At 64.7% G+C, this 12,292-nt stretch overlaps 1 protein-coding gene across 1 annotated transcript in view; it reads right to left on the reverse strand.

The window, feature by feature from the left end:
- LOC144219907 (maestro heat-like repeat family member 5) overlaps positions 1-12,292 on the reverse strand; it is a 17,776-nt gene that overhangs the window by 265 nt on the left and 5,219 nt on the right. The window contains exons 5-23 of the mRNA XM_077750024.1: positions 12,110-12,226; positions 11,813-11,932; positions 11,470-11,616; positions 11,262-11,384; positions 11,096-11,172; positions 10,538-10,673; positions 6,888-6,983; positions 6,414-6,518; positions 6,057-6,192; positions 5,891-5,985; positions 4,601-4,750; positions 3,682-3,836; positions 2,733-2,877; positions 2,222-2,406; positions 1,759-1,893; positions 1,441-1,552; positions 1,053-1,196; positions 329-505; positions 10-231 (exon numbers count right to left, since the gene is read on the reverse strand). Of these exons, the coding sequence (XP_077606150.1) occupies positions 10-231; positions 329-505; positions 1,053-1,196; positions 1,441-1,552; positions 1,759-1,893; positions 2,222-2,406; positions 2,733-2,877; positions 3,682-3,836; positions 4,601-4,750; positions 5,891-5,985; positions 6,057-6,192; positions 6,414-6,518; positions 6,888-6,983; positions 10,538-10,673; positions 11,096-11,172; positions 11,262-11,384; positions 11,470-11,616; positions 11,813-11,932; positions 12,110-12,226 (2,577 nt within the window). The remainder of the gene's footprint in view (positions 1-9; positions 232-328; positions 506-1,052; positions 1,197-1,440; positions 1,553-1,758; positions 1,894-2,221; positions 2,407-2,732; positions 2,878-3,681; positions 3,837-4,600; positions 4,751-5,890; positions 5,986-6,056; positions 6,193-6,413; positions 6,519-6,887; positions 6,984-10,537; positions 10,674-11,095; positions 11,173-11,261; positions 11,385-11,469; positions 11,617-11,812; positions 11,933-12,109; positions 12,227-12,292) is intronic.

Consider the following 12,292-nt stretch of genomic DNA (forward strand, 5'->3'; position numbering starts at 1 on the left):
GCCACCGACCGTGTCAGGGCCACGGCGCCCCTCCCCCTCTCCCTGGGGACCGGGCGCAGGCGCGGCCGGGACGGTCACTCGGGCGCTGAGACCCAGCCTCGGGGACCGCTGCGCGGGCTCCCCGCCCTTGCTCTCCCCGCGGCCCACGCCCTTCGCGTGGGGGACGCGGCCCAGGGGCCTCCCGGAAACTTCCTTCCTGGGGGCCAGCCCCCCGCCAGGGCCCGCGGGACTCTGCCCAACAGCCCCGGGGGTGGGAAGGGGGAAGCGCCTTCGGCCCCTCGGCCTGGCGGGCTCGCGCCGGGAGCTGCGCCGCCGCCCTGCCCCTCACATCGTCGAACAGCAGCAGCAGGTGCTGGGCGATCCTGAGGCTGGTGGCGCCGACGCCGTGGGACCCCAGGTGGCGCAGGATGTCGCCCAGGATCTCCATCAGGCCCACGAGGTCCTTGGGCTCGGGCCCCAGGAAGCCGTCCAGCAGCCCGGCCAGCCGGTTCCGGAGGAGCATCACCTGCGGGCACACGGAGCCGCGCCCTGGCCTGCCCTGCTCCCTGGAAAGGGCCCTTCTCGAAGCTTCTCCACCGTTTCTACGGGTGTCACTGACTCGGCGGGGCTGTGGCCGCCGCTCCCTGCCCCACCCCTCCTTTCACATCCGCAGGGGCCTCAGCCCCAACCCCCCGCCCGCACTGTGGGGCATGGACTTGTTCTGGAAGGCCTGAAGGGCGGGAAGGGGACGTAGGCCCGGACCCGGCCAGCTGCGAGTCCCCCCAGCGCCCGGCCAGCAGGGCCACGGAGCAGCTGTGCTCTCGCGTAAGGACTCCTACTGGAAAGGAGGCCAAAGCCGAAGACCCAGAGCCCCCTCCAGCCCCGAAATTCTAGGATCCCTCGCCGTGAGGGACGCATCAGGGTTTCCCAAACGTCCCCACCCTCTCCTTCCTTGGCCTGACCTGCCGTCCCCACCCACTCCTTCCAACCTGACCTGCTGTGGAGGCTCTTCTCACGTGCCTCCTCCTCCCTGAAGTCTTCCTGGGATGGGAGTGAGCAGCCCTGCCTCTCACCTTCTTAGGATGCATCAGGATACTGCTTAGGCCCTTCAGGCTCATGGCCCGCACCAGCTGGTTGGGGTTGTTCAGGCCCAGGCTCAGGAAGTTGTCCACGGTTCTCCGAGACATGTACTGAGGGAGCTCTTGGCTGTTGAGAAACTGAGTGGTGGCGGCTGGGTCAGCTACCGGGAAAGGGGGCCCGTGGCCGAGCGTGAGAGCGTGGGGTCAGACATCGGGAAGCACTTCCAGAGAGCAAGTAGGTCTGACCTGAAGGCAGAAGTGAAGAGACTTCCGGGGGGGGCAGGGGGGCGGGGGGAGGCGTGGCAGTCCAGTCCTCTGAGCTTCCTGTGAGCCAGAGGACGCTGGAGAGGGCAGGGGCAGGGCGGGGCGAGGAGGGGCTGACCTCAGCAATGAGGAGGATGGCCACGACGTTGTCCCGTTCCTCAGAGCTCTTCAGCGAGATGACCGCCTGCCCCCAGACGGCCGTGATCTCACAGTCATAGTGGGCCATGGCCCTGTCAGAGGAGAGGGGCAGGCCTGGGGACCCTGCGGGCTTCATCCTTGCCGGGGGGGCGGGTGGCCTGTAACCCGCTGCCGACCCTGCTCGCTCGGGGAGATGGCCCAGGCAACTGAGTCTGGAGCCCAGATCCCCATACAGGGTGCAGGAGGGGCCCCATCAGGGATGCTCTCTTGGGCCAGCCCCGGCCCAGGCTGTGCTCACCTAGCCAGGAGGGTCACCCCCTCTGTGTAGGTTTCCATGTGCTCCAAGAGCTCCCAGCCTCTCAGCAGCTTGAGGAAGGCGAACACCTCCCAGCAGTTGGTCCAGAAAAGACCCTTCAGGGCCTCCAGGCACGTCCTGGGGGAGGTGGGGGTGTTTGCAGAGGCGAGTCGGGGCTCGGGCCGGGTTCTCCGCCTGGACTGGAAGGTCATTTGCGACCCCCTTTCCCATCTGGGCCCCAGGCGCTGTGGCCTCTGAGCCTGCTCTGCCGCTGGGTTTTCCCGGCTCCCTACTCAGGACTGAAGGCATCCAGGTGGGGCTGGAGCTCCTTCCTTTCTGGGCCCTTGGAGCCCAGCCCAGGGTCTGGTGCCCACCAGGGGTTCCACAGCTATGTGGAAGAAACCAGAAAGGGGGCATGCGTTGGGGTCCCCGGGGGCTGGGCGCTGAGGCCTGTCACAAAGGTCACCTGCAGGGGCCGAGGGGCTTCATGTCCAGGACGTCCTCCTGGTAGTCTGAGCTGCTCTCGGCCACATCCAGCTCAAACAGGTAATGGAGCTGCGTGAGCAGGCCCACAAGGACCCCTGCGAAGGCCCAGCGCACCGTGGCCTTGAACTCCCGGGTGTACAGGAGCTCATAAATGGTACCCAGGGCCTGCAGCGGGCGACAGAGCCGGACTCAGATGGGCATCACCTTCGCTCCCTGCCCAGGGCCGGCTCCAGCGAGCAGAGGAGCAGGGAACCAGAAGCGCGCCCCCCCACCCCCCGGGCCCAGGCCCCCGCCTCCCACGCCTGGCGGGGGCCCAGGACAGTCCCGGGGGCTCTGGTCCCGCTCTTCCGACCGCTCAGCAGACCAGAGTCCTCAGCTACGCCTGCTGAGACCCTCTGCCTTCCGGCCCAGCAGAGCCCCCCACAGGGCCTGAGTGCCGGTGCGGTTCCAGGGGGACCCCGGGTGGGGACCCGGGGTGGGGGGCTGCTCACCAGCAGGGAGATGAGCTCCGCCTGCTGCGTGAACCTGATGAGCTCTTTGGGGGGGCGGAGCTTTAGCTTCACGTAGAGCGTGGTGAGCACCTTGCGGGCCAGCTGGGTGCTGCTGGCTAGGGCCTTCCACAGGGGCATGACCTGTCTGGGGAGGCAGGGCCGCGTCCCACCAGGTGGCTGGCTGTGCAGGGTCGGGGGGCCGGTGGGACGTGACCTCTGGGACAGCAGCATGTCCTGCCAGGCTTGCTGAAGTGGGGATGGCCCGGGCCCCCAGGAACCCTGAGCCCTTCCAGCTCGGGGGTCCCGGTGGCTGTGTCCCAACAGCCGGGGAGCAGGGCTTGGGGCTCCTGCTCAAGGCCCTGAGTGCAGGCTGACTTTCCCTGATGTCGGTGCTGGTTCCCACTTTGCCGTGATTCTTCGCCACGTAACCCCAAACAGAGCCTGGCCTCCCCCGCTTGTGGGGAACAGAGGCTCAGCCCTCAGGCAAAGCGGGATCCACACGGGGCCTGTCTCTCTGGGGAGGGATGGGGGGCTCACGGACCTGCATCCCAGAGATCTCTGTTCCCTGTCCAAGGTTCTGTGACCCTGTGACAGGCCAGTGCTCCCCAAGATGCTCTGGAGGCGCCCTGGTTCAGGGGACACACACACACGCACGCCACTCAGGGTCACAGGCCCGGCCCAGCATCGCTGAGGCTCATGACATCCACACGCTGCAGCCTGGAAACCCAGCGTGAGCCCTGAAGGGCGGTGGGCCCGTGTGTGTGCTGGGGCCCTGGGCGGCTGGAGGGGGCTGCTTGGGGGCCGGTTAGGATCTTCAGGGCGCCCCGCTGACCTCCGGCCCCCCTGCCAGCTGGTCTCTAAGGGCTCTCTCGGTCCGAGGGACGCTGCCTGCCCAGGAACGGAGTGTGCCGAGGATTCTGTGGCCCAGGTCCTGGGCACTAGGACATACCTCTCGGAGGGGTGACACAGGGACAGTATCACCTCGACTGTCTCCTGGGTGTGCTGAGTCCCCAGCACTGACACAGCCTTCATCATCGTCTGCAGGGTGCTCTTGAACGTGATGGAGGGCAGCTCCCGGAACAGGCCGTGCAGGATCTCGGCCACCTGCAAGGCCAAGGGCAGGCCAGGAGGGGGCGTCAGAGCTGCCCCCGGCTCCTGCCTCCGTTCCCTGCGGGCCCCGGGGTCTGCCTCCCACATGAGGCGTCCTGGCGACCTCGTCACCCCGGCCAGTCTGTGATCCCTGCCCCAGACGAGGCATCTGGACACAGGCAGGACCCGATGGGGACAGCGGGTGGGAGCCGCACCTGGCTCCCAGCCGCTGCTGCCCCATCATCGCCGCAGCGTCACCCCCTCCCTGCGTCCCTGTGAAGATGAGGATCCGCCCCGAGCGGCCAGGAGGGTGGATGGGCCTCACACGCCCTGAGAGACGGTGGTGTCTGCATGGGTTGTGAGCTAGGCCGCACACCCCCCCCACCCCCAGGAAAGGCAGTTAAATCCCCAGGGAGCCGGGGGGTGGGGGGTGGCAGAGAATTTTTCTCTCCTGAGTAAGGCTGAACGAACAAGGCAGGGTGTTGCCGACAGGGCCCTGGGGCCTTGAGGGGAGCCGACTGGCCAGGCGGGGTGAGCCAGGGGCCCTGGGGCACCGGGTCTCAGCCCTGCTAACAGGGCTGTGCTGTTTAAGGGAGCGGGAGGCGGGGCCGCGTGCTGCTGATGGCTCAGGACCCAGTGCCGCCGGGCCCGGGGCACGCTCTGTGCAGAGGGGCGCGCAGACACGGGTGCATCCACGTGCACACAGGCAGCCCTCGGCAGGTGGCCCACTCCGGTCGCGAGGCCCACAGCTGGCGGGCCGGGAGGGGCTCGGCGCCCACCTGCTCTGGCCTGACGCTCTGCTCTTCAATGACCTTAAGGAGCAGCTGCGATGCCAGGTCGCAGTGCAGGCGGCTGTGGCTGCAGAGCCGTCCCAGGAGCGTGAGGACGAGCTGCGTGTGCTGGGCCACGGTCAGGTTCCTGTTCAGCACCTGTGCACGGGGGCTGGGCTGAGGGGCCTGGAGGCGCCCTCGCGATGGGCTGGGAGACGGGGGCTCCTCCTACTCAGAGCGCAACCAACGCCAGGTGAGCAGACTTGTCCCCTCCCCCACACCAGGCTGCTGGGGCCCTGCCCCTCCTGCCTCAGCGGTTGGCTATGCGGCCCGTGGCCGCTGCAGGCCGGCAGCCACCCCTTCTCTGGAAGGTCGCTCTGTGGATGGTGGGAGCAAGCGGCCTTGTCCAGGGGATCAGGTGCCCCTCCATTCCTGCAGCCAGTCACTGACTCAGGGGACAAGGGTCCAGCCCCTGCCTCGAGGTGGGGGACGCTTTAAGCTGCCACGCGCCCTGGGTCAGGCTGGGCACCGCCCTCGTGGCTCCTCCCACCCCCATCTTGCTTCCCTCACTCCCCGCGACTGCACTGGGATTCCTGCCCCAGGCTCTGTTTCTAGGGACCCCAGCAGGCCCACAGGCTCCCAGGCTCCGGGCTCCCCGGAGGGGCACCCAGGGGGCTGCCTGCTGCATGGGGCGTCTGTCCCAGCCTGTCCCGAGAGCGGGAGGGGTCAGACTCAGGGACTCTCACTTGGAAGGTGGGGAAACAGAGGCATGGAAGGGTTGACTGACCGCCCAGCCGCATGAGGCAGAGCCTGGACTCAAACCCAAAGCCCTGATGCCCATCCATCTCGAGGGGCCGGCCGGCCCGGGGAGGACGCACAGGGGAGGGCGGGCCGAGGCCATGGGCGAGAGAGACGGCTGCTTGCCTGGGTCCGAGCACGAGGGCTGAGCGCAGGGCCATCTCAGGCAAACCCAGCTGTCGTCCCAGGGCGAGGGGCCCCAGGGGCGAGGCCCCGAGAGGAGTGGGTGCTGAGGACGGAGGGGTCAGCAGAACCCTGGGACCTGGCTTCAGAGGGGCCTCGCCGCACCCCAGGTCACAGGGAGGGTGCAGGCTGAGATTTTAAGGGGCAGAGGGACAGGGTGCTTTCCCTGCAAGAGAGCGTCTGCGCCCTGGCTACACCCGGCCCGCTCCCCAGGGCCCCCAGGCCCCCCACACAGAATCAGCTGCAGAACGGGCAGGGGGTGGAGGCACCGCGCCCACCGCCCTCCCTGCCTCCCCTCTCCGGCCCCAGCAGCCCCACCTTCACCAGGTTGTAGAATTTAATTTCTGATTTTCTACTGGCACTTGCTTCCAAGTTTTTCATCTTATTCAAATACACGAACTCTGACATGCTCCCTGCGGAGGGGCACCGAGTCAGGAGGCCCGGAGCGGCCAGTGCCCAGTGCCCCGGTGGGCCCCCAGCTCACCCTTCTGCTGCGTCAGAAGCTGGAGGAAGAGGTAGGTGCACTGGCGGGAGTGGCTCTGGGTGACCGGGTCCATGTCCCTCCACAGCAGCGCCAGCAGGCCGATCTGGTGGCCCAGCACGGAGGGCATGGCCACTTCCTGGGAAGGGCGGGCAGTGCGTGGGCCGTGGCTCGCCCTCTTACCGCGGCCCGACCGCCTCCCCCGCCACCTGGTGTCCCTTCCCAAGACAAGCCCTGAATCCTGGCTGTGAGAAGCAGGAGCGAGGGCTGGGGTGCCCAGCACGGGGGCAGCAGCACCCTGGGGCTCCCGGCCCCCACCTTCCCTGCCGCCCTCGAGAGGGAGCCGGCGAGGCGACTCACAGCGAGTCCCACGTTGTCCACCACGTACGTGAGGAGCAGGAAGACGGTCTGCACCGCCCGCTGGCGCTCGTGGCTGCGGTCCGACTCCAGCCACGGCTCCACGTGCTGCGGTGCGGAGAGGAGAACCCAGCAGCCTGCTCAGCCCCGCGGACCCACCCCCACCGCTCGGGCAGCTGCTGGGACCCACCAGAAGGCCCCCCGGTCCCCGCCACCAGCTTGGCCCCCTGGGGCCAGAGGAAGCCAGCACGTTTGGCTGCGTTGGCGGCATACGTCTCCACGGCCGCGCGGAGGGCGCAGCCCATCCTGGACTTCCTCCCTGCCCGCAGGGGTGCCCAGAGGTGAGTCAGGGTCCCCTCCTCCTTGCAGGAGGGCCGACCTGCCGACCTGGCCCTCTGGCCACCGCTGTGTCCGAGGGAGCCGCCCTGGGTGGGCGCCGGGAGCCGCGGCCACACCCCGTGCCAGTGCGGGCCTCACCTGCAGGAGGAAGCACATCTCATCCATGCTCTTGTTCTCGGAGATGAGGCTCTGGAGGAGCAGGTCCAGCGCCTGCATGGACTTCTGGTACAGTGCCTAGCGGGACGGAGCCTGGTCGCACCCCTGGGGCCGGCCCGCCAGCACCACGGCCCCCCAGTGGACACCCCCCATCTGCCCCCAAACACCCCTGGGGAGGGCTCGGTCACTGTTTCCCGCAGGGCCTGCGCAAGTGATCATAATGTCCATTCTGGGCCCGGTCCTCACTCAAGTCCCTGGCGAGGACACTCGCTGCCCTCGCGGCTGCCAGGTCTTCAGGCCATAACCACTGAGGGGGTTGCATCTGCCCCTAACATCCCAGAAGGGGGCAGGGCTCAGTGAGCGCCCAGTGCCACTGAGAGCACGCCGCCCGGCCCAGGGCCCCTGAGACGGCCCCCTGGGCATTCCCCCAGCGCTGACACTGACACTGACAGGTACTTTGAACTGAGCGAAAATGAAAACACAGAGTATCAGGGTTGACCATCTGCACAGATCCAGCAAAAGCGTTTGACAGGATCCCACAGCCACCCTGACCAGCACTCGTAGCAAAGCAGGAAAGCAGAGAACTTTCTCAGCCTGAGTAAGGGCATCCGAGAACCCACAGCAACAGCAGACTCCATGGCCAAGACAGGTGCATTCCTTCCCAGATCAGGAACGACACGGGGTCCGTTCCCACCACTGCCGGGTCCTCGCAAGGGCAGCGGGGTAGGAGGGAGGTCGCGCAGCACCCCCATTGACAAGAAAGAAGGAAACTTCACACAAGTCATGCGTAAAACCCGTGGGGTCTACAGAAGCCTCAGAGAAGCTAACAAGGACGTTCGCAGGGTTTCAGGAACAAAATCAACGCACAAAAAGTCAGTTGTATTCTGTATACCAGCAATGAGCAACTGGAAATTAAACTTTGAAATACTGTTGGCAACGTCACAAGAAAATAGAGGAAAGAATCTGACGGAAGATGTGCTCTAAGCCCCTTGTGCCGTTGACTAGAAGTTGACCTACTCATTCCGTGACACACGTGAAAGTGCACAGAACCTGGGGTAGCAGAAACAGCTTTGGAAACGATGACCCACGTTGGAGGACTTCACACCTTCACACCTTTCCCGAGCCCACCCGTACCACTCTGCACCTTCCCGTGCACACACCGGTGCCACTCTGCGCCTTTCCGTGCACCTGCCCGTGCCACTCCATGCCTGCCTGTGCGCGCGCCTGTACCACTTCACACCTTCCTGTGAAGCTACCAGCAGTGAGACAGTGGCATCAGCAGAAACAGATCAGTAGACACACAGAACAGAATAAAGAGGCCACAAATGGAAACGGATACGTGGTCAGCTGATTTTCGGCAGAGGCGAACTTGGGACATGGAGGGGTCCAGAGCGACCAGGTGTCCACATATGTGCAAAGAGCTGAGCTTCAGGCCACTCCTCACGGCAGGTAAGACTTGGCTCGGAATCTGTCACGGCCCTCAGTGTGGAACCTAAGACCATAAAACTTCTAGAAGATGGCAGAGAAAAATCCTTGCGACCTTGGTTCAAGGAAAAAATTCTGGATACACCACCAAAATCACAATCCATGAAAGAAAGAACAGAGAAATTGAACAACCTCAAAATCAAGAGCTTCTGCTCTTCAGAAAAGACCATTAAGACAATAAAAAGAAAGCCACGGACCAGGAGAAAATACATTCAGATCCCCTAAGTGATGAAGAACTCACATAGCAGCTCTAAAAAGGATTCTAGAAACTAATAAATAAGGCAACTTAAAAATTAGACATATGAGAGGCTCCTGGATGGCTCAGTAGATTGAGCGTCTGACTCTGGCTCAGGTCATGATCTTAAGGTTTGTGAGTTCGAGCCCCACGTCGGGCTCTATGCTGACAGTTCGGAACCCAGAGTCTCCTTTGGATTCTGTGTCTCCCTCTCTCTGCCCCTCCCATGATCGTGCTCTGTCTCTCTCTGTCTCTCAAAGATAAATAAACATTAAAAATTTTTTTTAATTAGGCATACTTGAACAGACACCTCACCAAAAAAGATGCAAAGGTGGGAAAAGCACACGAGAAGGCGCTCCGTCTCTGTAGACGGACGGGCACGGAGTCCAGCCCCAGGCGCCGCCGCGCACCCAGCAGGGTGACCACCGACTGCACCGCATGTTGACAAGGACATAGAACGAGCAGGGCCCGCGCCCGCGGGAATCAAATCAGCACAGCGGGCCGGAAGGCGGTTTGGCGAGTTACACACCTACCTCGTGGCCAGACATCCCGGGGCTGGGTGTTTACCCAAAAATCCGGAACCCAGGTCTGTACAGAGACCTGCACGCAAGCGCGCACAGCAGCTCGGCTCAGTGCCGAGCTGGAGACACCGCAGTGCCCCGTCTGGTGAGCACGTCAACGCTTGCTGGGAACCCGAAAACCAGACCCCACTCCGCAGTAACAGGGAGCGAGCCGTCCACACATACAAGCTGCAGCATAGACGAATCTCCAGCCGACTGAACGGCAGAGTCCAGGCAAAGCGAGGCAGATGCCCCAGAATCACACTCGCCTGAAACTCAGGAGATACCAACTATGACAGCAACAGCAAGGGCGAGGGACCCCACGGTGGCACGGGAGGCTTTGGGGTGATAAGCACACTCCTCTTGATTTTGAGGATAGTTTCACAAATCTAGGTTAAAACGTGTAAGCCTGTGCGCTTTGAAAACTGGGGTGTTTTGCGGGGCAGTGATACTTCTGTTATTAAACCTGTTACCCAGACACAGCTCCTGCCAGTGTCACAGCCCATGGCCTCCCCTCTGATGCCCCGGCCCCTCCCTCCTGGGACGGGGCTCCAATTAGATGTCAGATTTGGGGGCCAGGCACGCACTCCCGGCCTCTGGCCGCCCAGGACTTGACCTCCAAGCCCACACCCCCTTGCAGAGGTTCTGTCCCTGGACCAGCGATGAGCCAGCACGCAGAGCTTCCCGGGGGATTGGCCGAGCCCTCCCGTGCGGCCACACGAGGGTCTGCTTCCCCTGTGACCCCACCCCACCCTCCCAGCTCCCCAACGGGCCTCGCCTGAGAGCGTACCCCCAACTCGGGGCTCACAGTCTGCTCCCTGGGAGGCCAGCCTGGGCACAGCTCAGGTCCCACGCCAGGCTGCTCTTTCTTGCTGACCAGGGACTCCCAGGAGCCTGGCTGGTGGCACGTGGGTGCACGTGTGTGTCTGCCACCCACGGGGGGTTCCAGGTAGGGAGCTGGGTCTTGGGAGGAGACCCTACGCCGGGCCTGGCCGTGGTGGGGACCAAGCTGCTCTGTCTGCCCCTCCCAGGGAAGAAACAAGCCCTGCTCCGGCAGCAGAAGCTGATGAGTAGGCGGCCGGAAGCCGCACACATCTGGGGAGTGCTCTCGCCCCCCCCCCATCCCGTCTGAATCACAAAACCTCAGTGGGAAGCATGGAGGCCAGAGCCCACCTGGACGCAGAACTCAAGACTCAGGCTCCAAGGTCAAGACAAGTGTGTGGCGAAGCCAGGAAGAAACCCAGGCCAGGCTCCCCTCTCCGGTGCTCCCCTCGCTCGCACATGCGGCCAGGGCTGGGCATACCCTCCCAGCCCCCGGAACCCGCCACCCAGGGATGGGCACAGGCAGTCACCATGACGTCCGGGACCGCGTCCATCGGAGGTAAACAGCTCCTGAGCGTCTCCGTGGGTGGGAGCGTGTACAGGCTCTGCAGGCAGGTCTGCAAGATCCTGGACTTGACCATGGGTTTGAGACTGGGCCGAAGGTTGCTGGAAGAAACACGGAGAAGATTCTGGACTTTTTCACAAGAGCCCACAGTCTAGAAAGTGGGTGTCACCAGGATCAGGGCCCGGAGTGTGACCAGATTCAGGGTTCAGGGTGTGACCAGGGTCATGTCTCGGAGTGTGACCGGGGTCAGGGCTCAGGCTGTGACCAGGGTTCAGGCTGTGACCAGGCTCCGGTGTGACTGAGGCCTGGATGTGGTGTGTGACCAGGTCGGGGGTCAGTCTGTGTCAGTGTAACACCCTGTCACGGACAGGAAACGAGGCTGACGGTGTGTGGCCTCAGCAGGGCCAGCCCCGTGCTCCTGGCTCCTTACTCACAGCCTATCTCCTCACACGTGGACCCCCCACCCCCACCCCCCACGCAGTGACCTGGCCCGTCTTCGTTCCTGGACCCCAAGGAGAGTCACCTCAGTCCCGCGATGACCGATATGATCTTCTGCCGGAAGAGGGTGGCCAGGAAGTTGGGCTCCTTCTGAAGGCTGGACTGTGGGGCCAGAGCGCCAGGCGGCTCAGCCGCAGTCCCGCTGGTGGCCCCTGGGACGCCTGCCGGGCGGCCCCTCGGGCGTCACTCACCAGGAGGCACTGGATGAGCTCTGGGATCTGCGTGAACTTGTAGCTCTGCGCCCTGTTCTTCTGCCTGAGAGCCTTCAAGAGCATGATGGTCGCCGAAAGGAAGCTCGTTTTGAGGATGTTGTCCTGTCCGTGCAGAGTCGGGGGAGGGTCAGCGGGCTGGGCCCAGCCCCCCACCGCCCCCCACTGCCCCGGCCCGGGCCGGGCTCACGTAGCGGCTGCAGGAGAAGTAGTACACCATCCTGGACACGATGTTGTCCACCCAGGGCAGGATCTGCTCCCCGGCGTGCGCGGCCATCTGCCCATAGCACAGCAGGGAGGTGCTGCCAACCCACGTCCAGCGCGTGTCCGGGTCCGGCTNTGGGGCCCCAAGGACCAGGCTCACGACTGCCAGGCCACAGCAAGAGCAGGGAAGCTGACACCCACGCACCAGCGCCTCAGGGAGGTGGGCAGGCAGGGGTCACCCCACGTTTCCAGCGAGCAAACAGGCTCAGAGCACGCAAGTGACGATCTCGGGCCCCTGGCCCCTGCCGCCCCCACGCGGCCCGCTCTACCTGGCTGTCTGGGGACATGAGGACGGTCCTCAGGAACCTGGTGCGGCCCACGTGCTCCAGCATGGCCCACGCTTCCTGCATGTGCGTGGAAGACGCAATGCCGACGGCCATGGCAATGCCCTGTGGGCCAGAGGGTGCTGTGAGCCTGTCCCTGCAGGGCTGGCCGTGNCCACCAGGCAGCACCCACGCTGGCGGCCCCTTGTTGATCAGCACAGTGCTGGGTGCCTGGTCTGCCTTCAAGTAGCAAGGTCCGCAGGGGAGCCTCAGGGCGGTGCAGGGGTGGGGTCTGCCACCCACCTCCCGCTGGCTGGAGGACTGGTGGGGCAGCTCCAGGAGGCTGGCCAGGTGCCTCCTCACCAGGTCCACACAGTTACACTCTCTGAGGATCAGTCCGTATAAGTGGAAGAGGAAGGTCTGGGGGAGGAAGGAGGGGGCGGGTGTCGGCCAGAGGGTCAGGGGACGCGGGCGGCCGCCACCGTG

This window comes from Crocuta crocuta, unplaced genomic scaffold (assembly GCF_008692635.1).
Source record: "Crocuta crocuta isolate KB4526 unplaced genomic scaffold, BGI_CrCroc_1.0 scaffold119, whole genome shotgun sequence".
NCBI lineage: Eukaryota > Metazoa > Chordata > Mammalia > Carnivora > Hyaenidae > Crocuta > Crocuta crocuta.